Source organism: Ranitomeya imitator, chromosome 2 (genome assembly GCF_032444005.1).
Source record: "Ranitomeya imitator isolate aRanImi1 chromosome 2, aRanImi1.pri, whole genome shotgun sequence".
Taxonomy (NCBI): domain Eukaryota; kingdom Metazoa; phylum Chordata; class Amphibia; order Anura; family Dendrobatidae; genus Ranitomeya; species Ranitomeya imitator.
Genome location: NC_091283.1, coordinates 243,190,552 through 243,206,965, shown reverse-complemented (window position 1 = coordinate 243,206,965; position 16,414 = coordinate 243,190,552). Strand labels below are relative to the sequence as shown.

The following is a 16,414-nucleotide window of genomic DNA, read 5'->3' as shown; positions in this document are numbered from 1 at the left end:
TTTTCCATAAATCTAATTAGCACTTTTTTTTTTATATAATCTGTGTTATAAATGTATTTGTCACATATGACCATTTATATTCGCTCTATAATTATATTGCAATTTTATGATATTCATGAACATATTTTATATATTATCTGTTCCAATCCGATTTCATCATGCTTTTTATATATTTATGTAATGCTTTTACTCTCATGATGTCCTCTTGTAGACTTCTACCTTGTATAGCAGCTATATAGTGGGTGTGTTAGGAACTAATTTTAGTGGTCCACACCCTATTTAGCATAACACTACCTCTTATAAAGCTATCCACAATATTGGAACACTTATCACAATATACCTGAGGAAGAGATTTCAACTGTGAAACGCGTCATATGTGCTGTTTCTTGAGAATAAATGAAAACCTTTTTTGGATGATAAGAAGCTTTGGATCCTACACCTACGGGAGCGCAAATAGCCTGGTATGAAGTTTATTGAAATTTTGAGGAGAAAAAGAGGAAAACAATTTTTTTTTAATAAAATGGCGGTGCCGGGAATGGTTTCTGTGGTGAAGTGGGGTCCCAGGGTCGCTGGTGGAGGAGGCAAGCATGGAGTATTTCCGCAGGCTGGGATGAGGGTGTGTTCCGATGTGCGGCGGTGCTGCTGGTGCGCTCTATCCCTGGTACAGTTGTTGCGCCTTGTCCACGATGCTGCGGGGGAGCTCCGCCCACATTTTGTGAAAGGCCAGCGCTGAAATCTCTATCTGCAGATGCGCCACACCCCCGGCGGCCATGTTCCTAGAGTCCACCGCACAGGAAAGCATGGAACTGCGGGGGGCTCTGGCCTTTCACAAAATGTTGGCAGAGACCCCCACAGCAAGAGACCCCCGCAGCGGCACTGGATACCACAGCCTGGCACAGTAGACCCTTGCGCAGCACAATCGGGCACCTGCAGCACCATTGGGCACCCTCTCATCCCAACCTGCGGCCTGCAGCAACGGTACCGGTAAGGTATACGCTTTATGAGACGCACACCCATTTTCCCCCAAAATTTTGGGGAAAAAAGTGCATCTCATAATCTGTAAAATACGGTATATTCCTCTAATGATTAATCAATTAGGTCAAGCTGACATCTTGTCTTGCACGTAATCTTCAAAGTCACTCGATATGGTCAGCAATAAAGATTATCAATGGAAGAATGAATAGGGTTTCCCATTTGCACAGTTGCATGTAGCATGTTGATCTTTCATCACCATGAGCCGAGTGGTACAGCGTGGTACGGGCATACAGGGTCATTTTAGCCCCTTTACCCCCAAGGGTGGTTTGCACGTTAATGACCGGGCCAATTTTTACAATTCTGACCACTGTCCCTTTATGAGGTTATAACTCTGGAACGCTTCAACGGATTCTGATGATTCTGAGATTTTCTTGTGACGTATTGTACTTCATGATAGTGGTAACATTTCTTTGATATTACATGCGTTTATTTGTGAAAACAATGGAAATTTAGCGAAAATTTGAAAAATATTGCAATTTTCCAACTTTGAATTTTTATGCCCTTAAATCACAGAGATATGTCACACAAAATACTTAATACGTAACATTTCCCACATGTCTACTTTACATCAGCACAATTTTGGAACAATTTTTGTTTTGTTTTGTTAGGAAGTTGAGGGTTAAGCAGCCATTTCTTATTTTTACAGCACCATTTATTTTTTAGGGACCACATCACATTTGAAGTCACTTTGAGGGGTCTATGGGTCTATATGATAGAGAATACCCAAAAGTGACACCATTCTAAAAACTGCACCCCTCAAGGTGCTCAAAACCACATTCAAGAAATTTATTAACCCTTCAGGTGCTTCACAGGAATTTATGGAATGTTTAAAAAAGAAATTAACATTTAACTTTTTTTTTTCTTTTTTCTCAAAAAATTTACTTCAGATCCAATTTGTTTTATTTTCCCAAGGGTAACAGGAGAAATTGTACCCCAAAAGTTGTTGTACAAGTTGTCCTGAGTACACTGATACCCCATATGTGGGGGGGAACCACTGTTTGGGTGCATGGCAGAGCTCGGAAGGGAAGGAGCGCCGTTTGATGCAAGATTGGAAGCCATGTCGCGTTTGGAGATCCCCTGATGTGCCTAAACATTGAAACCCCCCACAAGTGACACCATTTTGGAAACTAGACCCCCAAAGGAACTTATCTAGATGTGTGGTGAGCACTTTGAACACCCAAGTTTATAACGTAGAGCCTTGAAAAAAATCATATTTTCTTCACAAAAGTGATATATTTGCCCCCAATTTGTTCTTATCCCAAGGGTAACAGTAGAAATTGGACCCCAAGACTTGTTTTTAAATTTCTCTTGAGTGCATAGATACCCCATATGAAGAGGAATACCACTTTTGAGGCACAGTGCAAAGCTCAGAAGGGAAGAGGCGCCATATTGGATTTAAGATTTTGCTGGAATGATTTGAGGGGGCCATGTCACACTGGCAGAGATCCTGAGGAGCCAGAACAGAAACCCCTATATGTGAACTCATTTTACAAACTACGCTCCCCAATGAATTAATCTAGGGGTGCAGTGATCATATTAACACCACGTGTGCCTCACAGAATTTTATACCACTGAGCGGTGAAGAAAGAACAAATTACATTTTTATGAATAAAATGTTGTTTTAGCCCCAAGTTTTCTAAGGGTTAAAAGAAATTTTTTTTACAACAAACTGAGGTGCGTTTTTTCCTGAGTGCACCAATACCCTGCATGTAATTGGGAAATGTTTTTCAGGCACAGTGCAAAGCTCAGAAGGGAAGGAGCGTCAGATTATACTGTTATGGTGTGCAGGTGCCATGACCCACTGGGAGAGAACCCCTGAGGGGCCAGAGCAGCAGAACCCCCCAAAAGTGACCCCATTTTACAAACTACACCTCTCAATTAATTCATCTAGGGGAGCAGTGATTATATTGACACCATGGGTGTGTCACAGAATTTTATACCATTGGGCAGTGAAGACAAAATAACTACATTTTTACCGCCAAAATTTTGTTTTAGCCAAAGATTTTACATTTTCACACAAGAAGAGGGTAAAAATGGCAACAAAATTTGTTTCACAATTTCTACTGAACGTGGCAATACCTCATATGTGGCTTTTCCTGAGACAACGTCAAATTGTCCACCACATGAGTCCAAATCTGCTGCAGCCTGTCCACCTCAGAATCCACACCAGGATAATCAGAAGGCTCAACCTGCCGCCCCGAAGAAAAACGGGGATGAAAACCAAAATTATAAAAGAAAGGTGAAACCAAAGTAGCCGAACTAGCCCTATTATTAAGGGCAAACTCGGCCAACGGCAAGAAAGACACCCAATCATCCTGATCAGCAGACACAAAGCATCTCAAATAGGTTTCCAAGGTCTGATTAGTTCGCTCAGTTTGGCCATTAGTCTGAGGATGAAACGCCGAAGAAAAAGACAAATCAATGCCCATCCTAGCACAAAAGGCCCGCCAAAACCTAGAGACAAACTGAGAACCTCTGTCAGACACAATATTCTCCGGAATGCCATGCAAACGAACCACATGCTGAAAAAACAATGGAACCAAATCTGAGGAGGAAGGCAACTTAGGCAAAGGTACCAGATGGACCATTTTAGAGAACCGGTCACAAACAACCCAGATAACAGACATCTTCTGGGAAACAGGAAGATCCGAAATAAAATCCATGGAAATATGCGTCCAGGGCCTCTCAGGGACCGGCAAAGGCAAAAGCAACCCACTAGCGCGGGAACAGCAAGGCTTGGCCCGGGCGCAAGTCCCACAGGACTGCACAAAAGCACGCACATCACGCGACAAGGAAGGCCACCAAAAGGACCTAGCAACCAAATCTCTGGTACCAAAAATCCCAGGATGACCAGCCAACACTGAACAATGAACCTCAGAAATTACCTTACTTGTCCATCTATCAGGAACAAACAGCTTCCCCATTGGACAGCGGTCAGGCTTATGAGCCTGAAATTCCCAAAGCACCCGCCGCAAATCAGGAGAGATGGCAGAAAGAATCACCCCTTCCTTAAGAATGCCAACCTGCTCAAGGACTCCAGCAGAATCAGGCAAAAAAACTCCTAGAGAGGGCATCAGCCTTAACATTCTTAGATCCCGGAAGATACGAGACCACAAAATCAAAACGGGAGAAAAACAGGGACCATCGAGCCTGTCTAGGATTCAGCCGCTTGGCCGACTCGAGGTAAATCAGATTCTTATGATCAGTCAAGACCACAACGCGGTGCTTAGCTCCCTCAAGCCAATGTCGCCACTCCTCAAACGCCCACTTCATAGCCAACAACTCCCGATTGCCGACATCATAATTGCGTTCCACAGGCGAAAACTTTCTGGAAAAAAAAGCACACGGTTTCATCAAAGAACCATCAGAATCCTTCTGAGACAACACGGCCCCTGCCCCAATCTCAGAAGCGTCAACCTCAACCTGAAAAGGAAGAGAAACATCCGGCTGATGCAACACAGGGGCAGAAGTAAATCGGCGTTTAAGCTCCCGAAAGGCCTCAACAGCCGCAGAGGACCAATTCGTCACAGTCACAGCCTGAAAACTAATTACCCCTAAAGATAGAAACAGGAAAGCTATCTTGCCTCAGAGAAAATCCCCAAAGAATAGATAGCCCCCCACAAATAATGACTGTGAGTGGAGAGGGAAAAGACATACACAGAATGAAACCAGGATGTAGCACAGGAGGCCAGTCTAGCTAGATAGATAGGACAGGATAGAATACTGTGCGGTCAGTATTTAAAACTACAAAAATCCACACATAGTTTACAAAAATCTCCACACCTGACTAAAGGTGTGGAGGGTAACTCTGCTTCCCAGAGCTTTCAGCTTAACTGAATTAATCCATACTGACAAGCTGGACAAAACATAGAATGCACAGAACGAATAAGTCCACAACATGTGGACCGAAAAGAGCAAAGCAAGGACTTATCTTTGCTGAACTGGTCAGGATATCAGGGAAATCCAAGCAAAGATTTGAATCCAACCAGGAACCATTGACAAGTGGCACTGGCTGAAGGAAGAGCCAGGCATAAATAGCCGAGCAGAAAGACAATCAGTGGAAGCAGCTGCAGACTGCTAAATCCAAGGAGCAGCCATTCCACTTAAAAGCACCGGAGGGAGCCCAAGAGCAGAACTCACAAATGTGCCACTTACAACCACCGGAGGGAGCCCAAGAGCGGAATTCACAACAGTCATCCTTGTGACTCGCATCGGCGCTGGGGAAGAAGCGTTACAGCGAGCGCTGTTCCCCGGTGCTGAACCCGTCTCTCATCATTCTCCTCTGCTCTGCCAGCAATAGGTGAGTATAACTATGTTTGTTATTTTTAAATCATAAAGTAAAACTGGTTTGTTTTATTTCTAATAAAAGTATTTATTCTTGCTGTGTCTTTATCATATAACTATAGGATTAGTAATGGATCGGTGTCTTATAGAAGCCTCTTGATTACTAAGCCATGGGTTTGATGTCACCTGACAATACAAAGGTGACATCAACCCCACAAACATGAACCCCACTTGCCATCGCTAAAGGGCAAGTGGGAAGAGCCTGGCAAAGGGCCAGAATTAGTGCATCTAATAGATGTGCTTTTCTGGGCAGCTGCCAGCTGCTGTTTTTAGAATATCCGCCCCCCAGCTGTGAGCATTAGCAAGGCTGGTTGTCAAAAATGGGGGGGACTCTATGCCATTTTTTTAAATTATTTATTTAAAGAATTCATTTTTTAAAACAAACAGCGTGGGTACCCCTCTATTCTTGATAACCAACCTTGCTGAAGATAACAGCTGAGGGTTGCAGCCCCCAGCTGTGAGTTTTGCCTGGCTGGTTATAGAAAATACCATGGAACCTGCGCCATTTTTTCATTTATTTAATTATAGCGCAGGCGCTCCTGCTTTTATTAGCTGCAGCAGGGGTAGGCTGATTGGAGTAATAGTCCCATCAGCCGCCGCCTGCTGTCTCTTATCACTTAAATATAACTTCTCATTCTCCCCTACTCGCGCCGATCGCTGGCAGAGCAGGGGAGAATGATGAGTCATGTTCAGCACCCGGCACCGGGTAACAGCGCTTACTGTAACGCTTCTTCCCTGGCGCCCATCATTGTGGTACTGATGTGGCTCACGCATGCCACACGTGTGCCACACATATTATAAACTCCGCCACTGACATCTCCAGTACCTGAAATATCAGGACCTGTCAAGAGGCCTTATATCTGGTTTTTATGTTTGGCTGCTGTCACTCACTACAAGACGCTTTTTATTGCCAAAAATAGTTCCATATTTTGGCCCACAGTCATGTGAGGTCTTGTTTTTTGCTGGACGAGTTGACATTTTTATTGGTACCATTTTCGAGCACATGACATTTTTTGATCGCTTTCTATTCCGATTTTTGGGAGGCCGTGTTAGGGCACAGGAGATGCTTGTGTTGTCATCTTGCTGCCAAATGGTATCTTGGAGGTTTACGGCCGAAGAAAACGCAAAACAACAGCGAGTCGTGTCTCAAATTATTTCTGGTTTTATTAGTCGAGATGCACAGTATTTATAGAGAGAAATCAGGTGTTTTCCACACATGACATCATTGCTTACTAATTACTGCTAGTCATTGCCCACATGTCTTTGTCATTTATTATGATGGTTATTACTCTAATGGCTATTGCTGGGTCAAGCTGACCTTTGGTTTATGAGGGGAGTAAAATCCCCTGGTACAGGTACATTTACTCTTGATAAGCGCAATGGGTTACACCGAGTCCACTAAATTTTTTACCCAACCTCCTATATCCGTCTTTTTGATCGCATGTTATTCCACTTTTTGTTTGGCGGTATGATGATAAACCGTTGTTTTTTGCCTTGTTTTTTTATGGTGTTCACTAAAGGGGTTAACTAGTGGGACAGTTTTAAAAGTTGGGTTGTTGTGGACGCGGCGATAACAAAGGTGTACTTTTATTGTTTATTTTTTTCATTCAAATATTTATATAGAGATCGAATATATATTGATTATTTTGTAATTATTATTTTGTAATTTTTTTAACCCCCTTTCTGCCATCAGACGTACTATTCTATCCATGTGACCTGGGACTTAATTCCCATGGACGGAATAGTACGTCATGCCCTTTAATGCAACACTGCAACTTAAGACGCTGTGATCGCATTGAAATTCCAACGCCATCTTACCTCAGAGAAGATGGTGTCGGTTTCCCGGTCTGCATCCTCCCCCATCCAGCTTCCCAATCGCTGTGATTGGCTGTTCAATTCTGAACAGCCAATCAGATTGGCTGAAACAGTGAGGTCCCAGGCTAGGATCGAGTACCAATGTATTCGATCCTAGGCGGTGCCTGGCAATGCCAGGCATCGGTGAAAACCCCTCGGATAATAATAATGATCTTTATTTTTATATAGTGCTAACATATTCCGCAGCGCTTTACAGACATTATCATCACTGTCTTCGATGGGGCTCACAATCTAAATTCCCTATCAGTATGTCTTTGTAATGTGGGAGGAAACCGGAGAACCCGGAGGAAACCCTTGCAAACATGGAGAGAACATACAAACTTTTTACAGATGTTGTTCTTGGTGGGATTTGAACCCAGGACTCCAGTGCTGCAAGGCTGCAGTGCTAACCACTGAGCCACCGTGCGCATTGATTGCGCCAATCACAGAGCACAGCAGCGGTTTTACCGCACTGTGCCCTGCCGGTACTGGCCTTGATCGGTGCTGTAATAGGACAGGTCTAGTATGGCCTGCAGCTGCTGATTGTTGCGATTGATGTCACTGTGCCCTGCCGGTGACCTGCCTAGGATCAGAGCTGTGACCTCCGATAATAGGCTGGTGCCTAGCAACACCGGTGTCAACAGGGCCCCCTCTGATTGGTGGGATCGATGTGGTCTGTGACCTGTCTGTCACCTGTGTGACCTGTCTGTCTGCTCTGCAGGGATCCTCACACTAGCGGAGGATTCCTGCAGAGCAGTCACACAGCTAGATCTCCTGCGCTGGGACTTGTGGTGCCACAGAAGCCTGTGACACCACAATTCCTGCTGATGAGAGAAGAGAGACTACAACTGTAAGTGTTGATCCCTGATCCCTGCCCGATCTCTCCATCCACCCCAATCCCCTCTTCCCCCACTTTTTACCCCGCCACCCCCCTTTGCGCTGCCTCCATGCGCACATTTAGCAGTCGACGAGCATTGATTGACGCAGTTCACTGATCAACACTCATACTTGCTTTTTTTCCCCAGCCCCCTTTAAGCCAACTCCATACGCACATCCCGCAGATGCCAAACTTTGATAGGTGCCTCTTTTCACTTAGAGCTCGTGCCGGCTGTTTTCCATTTTTCTTTTTCACCCCCCTCCTTGTGCCACCCTTGTGCGCACATCCAGCAGCCGGTGAATTTAGATAAGCGATGCGGTTTACTTATCAGAGTTAGGGCCTGCTATTTTAGACTTTTCTTTTCACAGGCATTTTTTTCTCCCTATTTGCTTTTTTCTTTTAGCTTTTTCTTTTCAGATAATAGTTTGCACCACTCGCTATCCCACTCGATATTCACACAAAAATGTCCCACCCGTCATGTTCGTCCCAATAGCGCTATTCAGTGGAGGAGGCATATTCTTTCCTTGCCTCCGACACTGTTAGCGAGGGAGAGGATCCCACATTTCTATACTTTTCGAATTCTTCATCCTCCTCCTCTTCCTCCTCGGGTCCTGCAGAACCGCCACGCAGACGTCCCAGGACAGAAGATGAGGCAGCGCCCACTCCTGAAGATGAACCAGCGCGCCCCTCTTCGGACCCCGTATGGACCTCGCCCCCTGAAAATTACGAGCCACTGATTCCTGATTTTGTGGCAGAATCAGGAATCAAGTTTGACACCACCGGCCTCACAGAACTAGACTTTTTCAAAGTCTTTTTCTCTGAAGATTTTATTAAAATCATGGTGGAGCAAACTAATGTACATGCTCGGCAATTTTTGGCGCAAAACCCATCATCATATTCATCATATTCAACTGGTTTCCTGTAGACATAGTTGAAATGATGCAGTTTTGGGACATGGGCCTTCATATGGGGATCCTGAAGAAGCCAGAAATTCGGCAATATTGGAGTATTGATATTTTATACAACACTCCAGTGTTCCGTATGGTCATGGCCCGGACGCGTTTTGAGGCCATCCATAAGTTCCTGCATTATTCCGATAATGCACAGTGTCCCGCACGAGGTGACCCCAACTTTGACCGTCTGTTCAAAGTTCGGATGGTCATCAAACACTTCAACAAAAAGTTTGCTGAAGTGTACGTGCCCCAAAGGGACAGCTGCGTGGATGAGTCCTTGGCTCATTTTAAGGGAAGGCTCAGATTCCATCAATACCTGCCCAACAAGAGTGCCAGATAATCAAACTCTATAAGCAGTGTGAGAGTACAGGGTACACCTACAGCTTTAGAGTATACGAAGGAAAGGACACTAGGATCGAACCCCCTGAGTGTCCTCCTGTCCTGGGAGTGAGTTGGAAAATTGTGGTGCACCCACTGTTGGACAAAGGTTATCACCTCTACACTGATAACTTTTATTTCAGCATCCCACTCTTCACATCCCTGTCTGTGCGAGGTACCACAGCCTGTGGTACTGTTCGCAAAAATCAGAGAGGCCTCCTGAAAATGCTACTTGGGCAGATGCTCAGAAGGGATGACAGCAGAGCCCAATGTAGCGACCACCTGCTAATGGTCAAGTACAAGGACAAGAGGGATGTCCTTCTCTTGACCACCATACACGGTGATGGCAGCGCCCTCAGCACTGTACGAGGTACCTCTACACAGGTCAGCAAACCGGACTGTGTACTGGGGTACAATAGAAACATGGGGGGCGTTGATCTCTCCAATCAACTCCTCCAACCGTACATTGCTTTGAGAAAGGCCAGTGTGTGGTACAAAAAGCTGTCCATGCACATCGTACAAATGGCAATGCTCAACGCTTTCCTGCTGTCACGATGTGCACGCAACACCGATACGTCGTACCTTCAGTTCCAGGAGGTAGTGGTGAAGGCCCTCATATTTAGCACCCCGGAAGGAGCGGGCCCCAGTACTTCCGGAACTGAAGGGGCTCGTATCGTACCACGTCAGCATTTCCTGGAGGAGGTCCCGCAAACTGGAAAAAGAGGTAAGTTGCAAAAAAGGTGCCGAGTGTGTTACAAAAGGGGAATACGCAAGGACTCCATTTATCAATGCAACACCTGCCGCGACAAACCTGGCCAGTGTATTAAGGATTGCTTCAAATTGTACCACACCTCCATGCACTACTAATTTACTTTACAGGAAACAGATTGTTTCCAAAGGGGGCTCATCTAGATAAGTTCCTTGGGGGTCTAGTTTCCAAAATGTTGTCACTTGTGTAGGGTTTCCACTGTTTAGGCACATCAGGGGCTCTCCAAATGCCACATGGCGTCTGACCTCAATTCCAGCCAATTTTAGTTTGAAAAAGTCAAAAGGTGCTCCTTCCCTTCTGAGCCCCGCCGTGCGTCAAAACAGTGATTCCCCTCACATATGGGGTATCGGTGTACTCAGGATAAGTTCCTTGGGGGGTCTAGTTTCCAAAATGGGGTCACTTGTGGGGGAGCTCCAATGTCTAGGCATACAGGGGCTCTCTAAATGCAACATGGTGTCCTCTAATGATTAGAGCTAATTTTCCATTCAAAAAGTCAAATGGCGCTCCTTCCCTTCCAAGCCCTGCCATGCGCTCAAACAGTGGTTTACCCCCACATATGAGGTTTCAGCATACTCTGGACAAATTGCACAACAACTTTTGGGGTCCATTTTCTCCTTTTACCCTTGGGAAAATTTAAAAAAATGCTGCTAAAAGATCATTTTTGAGACTAAAAAGTTAAACGTTCATTTTTTTCTTCCATGTTGCTTCTGCTCCTGTGAAACACCTGAAGGTTTAATAATCTTCTTGAATGTACTTTTGAGCCCCTTGAGGGGTACAGTTTTTAGAATGGTGTCACTTTTGGGTATTTTCTGCCATATAGACCCCTCAAACTGACTTCAAATGTGAGGTGGTCCCCAAAAAAATGGTTTTGTAAATTTTGTTGTAAAGATGAGAAATTGCTGGTCAACTTTTAACCCTTATAATTTCCTAACGAAAAAAATTTTGGTTCCAAAATTCTGCTGATATAAAGTTGACATGTGGGAAATGTTATTTATTTAGTATTTTGTCTGACATTTTTCTCTGTCTTAAGGGCATAAAAATTAAAAGTTTGAAAATTGCTAAATTTTTCAAATTTTCGCCAAATTTCCGTTTTTCTCACAAATAAACGCAGGTAATATCAAAGAAATTTTACCACTAACATGAAGTACAATATGTCCGAGAAAACAATGTCAGAATCACCGGGATCCGTTGAAGCGTTCCAGAAGATATTTTTATTTTATGAGGTTATAAAATGACAGTGGTCAGAATTGTAAAAATTGGCTCGGTCATAAACGTGTAAACCACCCTTGGGGGTAAAGGGGTTAAAAAATATTTTTACGATTATTTTAAACTCTTAAGTCACGAAGCTTTTTGTTTTTGGCTTTTTTCATTTTTAGCTCCCCTTCTTCCCTGAGCCATCATTTTTTATTTTTCCATCAATATGGCCATGTTTTTTTGCACGCCGCACTGACGTTTTTAATGATACCATTTTGGTGCAGATTTGATCTTTGATCGCTCATTATTGCATTTTAATGCAATGAGGTGGTGACCAAAAAATGTAATTCTGGCGTTTTGTTTTATTTTCTCAATACGCTGTTTAGTGATCAGGTTAATCCTTTTTTTATTGATAGATTGGGCGATTCTGAACGCGGCGATACCAAATATGTGCAAGTTTGATTTTATTTTTATTGTTTTGAATGGGGCAAAAGGGAGGTGATTTCAACTTTTTTATGTTTTTTTCATATTTTTAAAACACTTTTTTGTGCTTTTGGCATGCTTCAATAGCTTCTATGGGAGACCAGAAGCTGCCACAACCCAATCGGCACTGCTACATAGAGACGATAATCAGTTTGCTTCAATGTAGCAGATTTACTCACTTGCTATGAGCACTGACCACTGGGCGCCGCTCACAGCAAGCCGGCACTGATAACCATAGAGGTCTCCGGGAGACCTCCGGTTGTCATGCCAACACACCGGTGACCCGCGATCACGTGACAGGGGTCACCAGTGGGCGTATTTCCATCGCAATTGCTGGAAGCGCATGTTAAATGCCGCTGTCAGCGTTTGACAGCGGCATTTAACGGATTAATAGCCGCGGGTGGATCATGATTCCACCCGTGGCTATTCTGGGCACATGTCAGCTGTTCAAAACAGCTGTTATGTGGCAGGAAAGATGTGGGCTCACCGCCGTAGCCCGCATTAAAGGGAGGAAGTCCGAAATCGTCGTAAATGTACGCCCGATGTTGGAAAGGGGTTACATTTTCTCTTTTACTTTGTTCTAACTTTTTTACTTTGTCCCACTATTGGACAATCATTTTTTGCAGGCTGATCACTTCTATAGCATACAGATGAAGCAGCATCCCCATGCTGTAGAAACTGTCAGCTCTGCTCTGACACAGAGGCTTACATTGCGCATGATCAGCAAGTTTCCTAGCTCTGGTGACCTGGATGTCATCATGATAATATTGGGTCACCATGGCAACGATCAGACCCCTGCGTCATGCCGCGGGGTTTCCAATCCAAAGGCAGAGGGGCTGTCAGTCCTCTGCCGGCTTCCAGAATGCTGCGATTGTGTTCGATTGTAGTATTTCGGGGGTTAATGTTGAGTGTGAGCTGTCAGAATGAACCCGGATGAAGGCGGAAGCCGAAACGTGCGTTGGGGCTGGCACAATCACCTACTAGGAGGTAATATTTTCTGCACTTTTTTGCTTAGTTTGTAGAGATTATTGTGCTCTTTGGAGGGACACCATGACCGCATGGTGTCTCCACTCATTGGGAATAGAGTGCCATTACTAGATGGATTTATCATGTGCAGCCTCCTTATGGCTTTATAGTGGGTTAATGGTGCCATTCTGTGGTTTCCCACTCTTTTAAACCTTGTCTTTTTATGTGATTTTCTACGTAATAAAAATTATATCTTTTTATATTTTTGTTCTTGAGTATATTTTTTTCTGATTTTTTTTTTCCTGGCACCTAGTGCAGGGTGTCAGCTGTCAGAATCAGCTGACACCCGGTGGCGATCGCCTGCACACCTCCTGTGCTAGCTGGCGATCGCGATGTCGTAATGTTCCATCCATGGTCAAATAGGCCCAGGTCACATAGATGGAATATTACGTGCAATGTCAGAAAGGGGTTAATATTCAGTATTTATTATGCACTGTCTGTGATTCTTATATATAATATTCAGCAAAGCGTCCTTAACAAGCTGATCATAGATGTGACTTCTCCATCTGTCGGTGACTTTTACAATATTTGTTTCAGGGTGAAGATCTGACCCATATTAATACTACAGAGACATATGTGAGGGGGGATGAGTGGTGTAAAGAGGAGATTCCTACATATGGCTACCCAGGTAAGTCGTGACCACTAAATGCAGAGAAGTCACAGATTCTTATGTCACCGGCTGTGGCTGCTTTATCGGTGGTGTAGTCCGGCCAAAACTGTTCAAATGACTTTGGTCATTGAAAGCCCTTTTCTATAGAACTTACAACCTGGTAGATCCACCTACCCCCTGGGTTTAGGAGACGCTGTTACCTGCCCAGATTTGTGAACTACAAAGCCAAATGACAGCGTACGTAGAATGTGCTGACGAGGTAGAAAATCACTTTAAGAAAAATATTATGATGGGCCTGTAAGAGAAAGTGGAGGGTAATGATGCTGTTGGCTTCCTAGAACCCTGAGATCTTATCGGATGAATCTCCCTTCTCTCCCTTCTGTGCTGCTGAATGTGATCATATGGTCCCTACAAGACCAGGTCCAGTCTTTCTGGCCAAACTTCACTTTTATGATCGACAACATTAAATGTGCAGTGAGACCAAGTGTGAATTTCTGCACAATAACAGAGTTTCCCTTTATCCTGACTTTTCCATTTCTTTTAAAACCGACTAATTTCAAGGAGGATTGTGATAATCTACATACACATCACACCTGTGCCAGGGTTGGTGCAGTACAATAAATAGTCAGGGACCACATAAAAGTTCAAAGCAAATGTCTTTTAATGTCCAAAACTCACAAAATGAACAGCACACAGCAATCTCTGGATTGCAGCCGGGCGTCACAACAGTCCGTATGCGACACTGGTTGCTGAAGTCGACTGTAGCACCATGTCACGCTCAGGGGGTGCCAGGCTTTTTGGCTTCGCTTGGCTCCGTGTTACTTCACACAGGCTGAACCACCTGCTCTGCAGTTTGCAAACCAAGACTGACACACCCAACCCTTGGCTAAAGAGTTTTAAATGGAATCTGTGGCCATGGGTCACTTGTAAGACTCGGCCTGGAGAGAGCAAACTGCCCCACTGCCATCCTGCAGTTCACTCCAAAAATAAAAGCCTATGGCGGGTTTTCTTAAATCTGCCTTGGGCAAACAGCTTGTCCAAGACCACACTTGCCGTATATACTCGAGTATAAGCCGACCCGAGTATATGCCGAGACCCCTAATTTTGCCACAAAAAACTGGGAAAACTTAATGACTCGAGTATAAGCCTAGGGTGGAGAATGCAGCAGCTACCGGTAAATGTCAAAAATACAAATAGATACCAATAGAAGTAAAATTAATTGAGACATCAGTAGGTTAAGGGTTTTTGAATATCCATATTGAATCAGGAGCCCCATATAATGCTCCATACAGTTCATGATGGGCCCCATAAGATGCTCCATATTAAAATATGCCCCATATAATGCTGTACAAATGCTGATTATGGCCCCATAAGATGCTCCATAGACACATTTGCCCCATATAATGCTGCACAAATGCTGATTATGGCCCCATAAGATGCTCCTTACAGACATTTGCCCCATATAATGCTGCACAAACGTTGATTATGGCCCATAAGATGCTCCATAGACACATTTGCCTTTTATAATGCTCCACAAATGCTCATTATGGCCCCATAAGATGCCCTGTAGAGATATTTGCCCCATATAATGCTGCACATGGCCCCATAAGATGCTCCATAGACACATTTGCCTTTTATAATGCACAAATGCTGATTATGGCCCCATAAGATGCTCCATAGAGATATTTGCCCCATATAATGCTGCACATGGCCCCATAAAATGCTCCATAGACACATTTGCCCCGTATAATCCTGCATAAATGCTGATTATGGCCCCATAACATGCTCCATAGACACATTTGCCCCATATAATGCTCCACAAATGCTGATTATGGCCCCATAAGATGCTCCGTAGACACATTTGCCCCATATAATGCTGCACAAATGCTGATTATGGCCCCATAATATGCTCCATAGACACATTTGCCCCATATAATGCTGCACAAATGCTGATTATGGCCCCATAAGATGCTCCATACTCTATTATGCCCCATATGCGGTTGCTGCGATTAAAAAAAAAATCACATACTCACCTCTCGTCGCTCAGGCCCCTGGCACTTGCTATATTCACCTGTCCGCGTTCCACCGTCAGCGCCACTGTGTCTTCCGCGTCCTCTGCACTGACGTTCAGGCAGAGGGCGGCGCGCACACTAATCGCGTCATCACACCCTCTGACCTGAGCGTCACTGCAGAGGACGCGGAAGACGGAGGGCGCCGACAGTGGAATGGGGGACAAGGGAATATCGCGCACTGCCCCTTCATACTCACCTGCTCCCGGCGCGGTCCCTGCACGTCCCTGGTCCTCCGGTCGCCGGCAGCTTATTCCTGTATTGAGTGGTCATATGGTACCGCTCATTACAGTAACGAATATGCGGCTCCACCCCTATGGGAGTGCAGTCGGGTCCATATTCATTACTGTAATGAGCGGTACCATGTGACCGCTTAACACAGGAAGAAGCTGTCAACGCCCGGGAGAACCAGGGATGTGCAGGGACCGCACCAGGAGCAGGTGAGTATGATTAGATAGCTGCCGCTCCCCCTCCCCTGCCGACCCCTGGGAATGACTCGAGTATAAGTCGAGAGGGGTAATTTCTCGCCTAAAAAAATGGGCTGAAATTATCGGCTTATACTCGAGTATATACGGTACTTTTATTTTGCGTTGCAACCACAGCTAAACCTGTGACTGCAATGCACTCCAGCGGCCTTAATACACTTCTTTGCGCATCCTGGGGGACACATAGTGACCTTCGCATATAATACCTGTCACTGCCTCACACATGATATATCTCTGAGCTGTGCGTGGCTGATGGCTGTAATATACATTTTTTCACACCTGTAGGAGATGTGTTGGTTCCAGCCCTGGTTTCATGGAATCAGCCAACGTCATGAAT

At 44.7% G+C, this 16,414-nt stretch overlaps 1 protein-coding gene across 1 annotated transcript in view; it reads left to right on the top strand.

Moving 5' to 3' along the window:
• LOC138666344 (zinc finger protein 84-like) overlaps positions 1-16,414 on the top strand; it is a 108,101-nt gene that overhangs the window by 35,153 nt on the left and 56,534 nt on the right. The window contains exon 4 of the mRNA XM_069754572.1: positions 13,451-13,541. Within this exon, the coding sequence (XP_069610673.1) occupies positions 13,451-13,541 (91 nt within the window). The remainder of the gene's footprint in view (positions 1-13,450; positions 13,542-16,414) is intronic.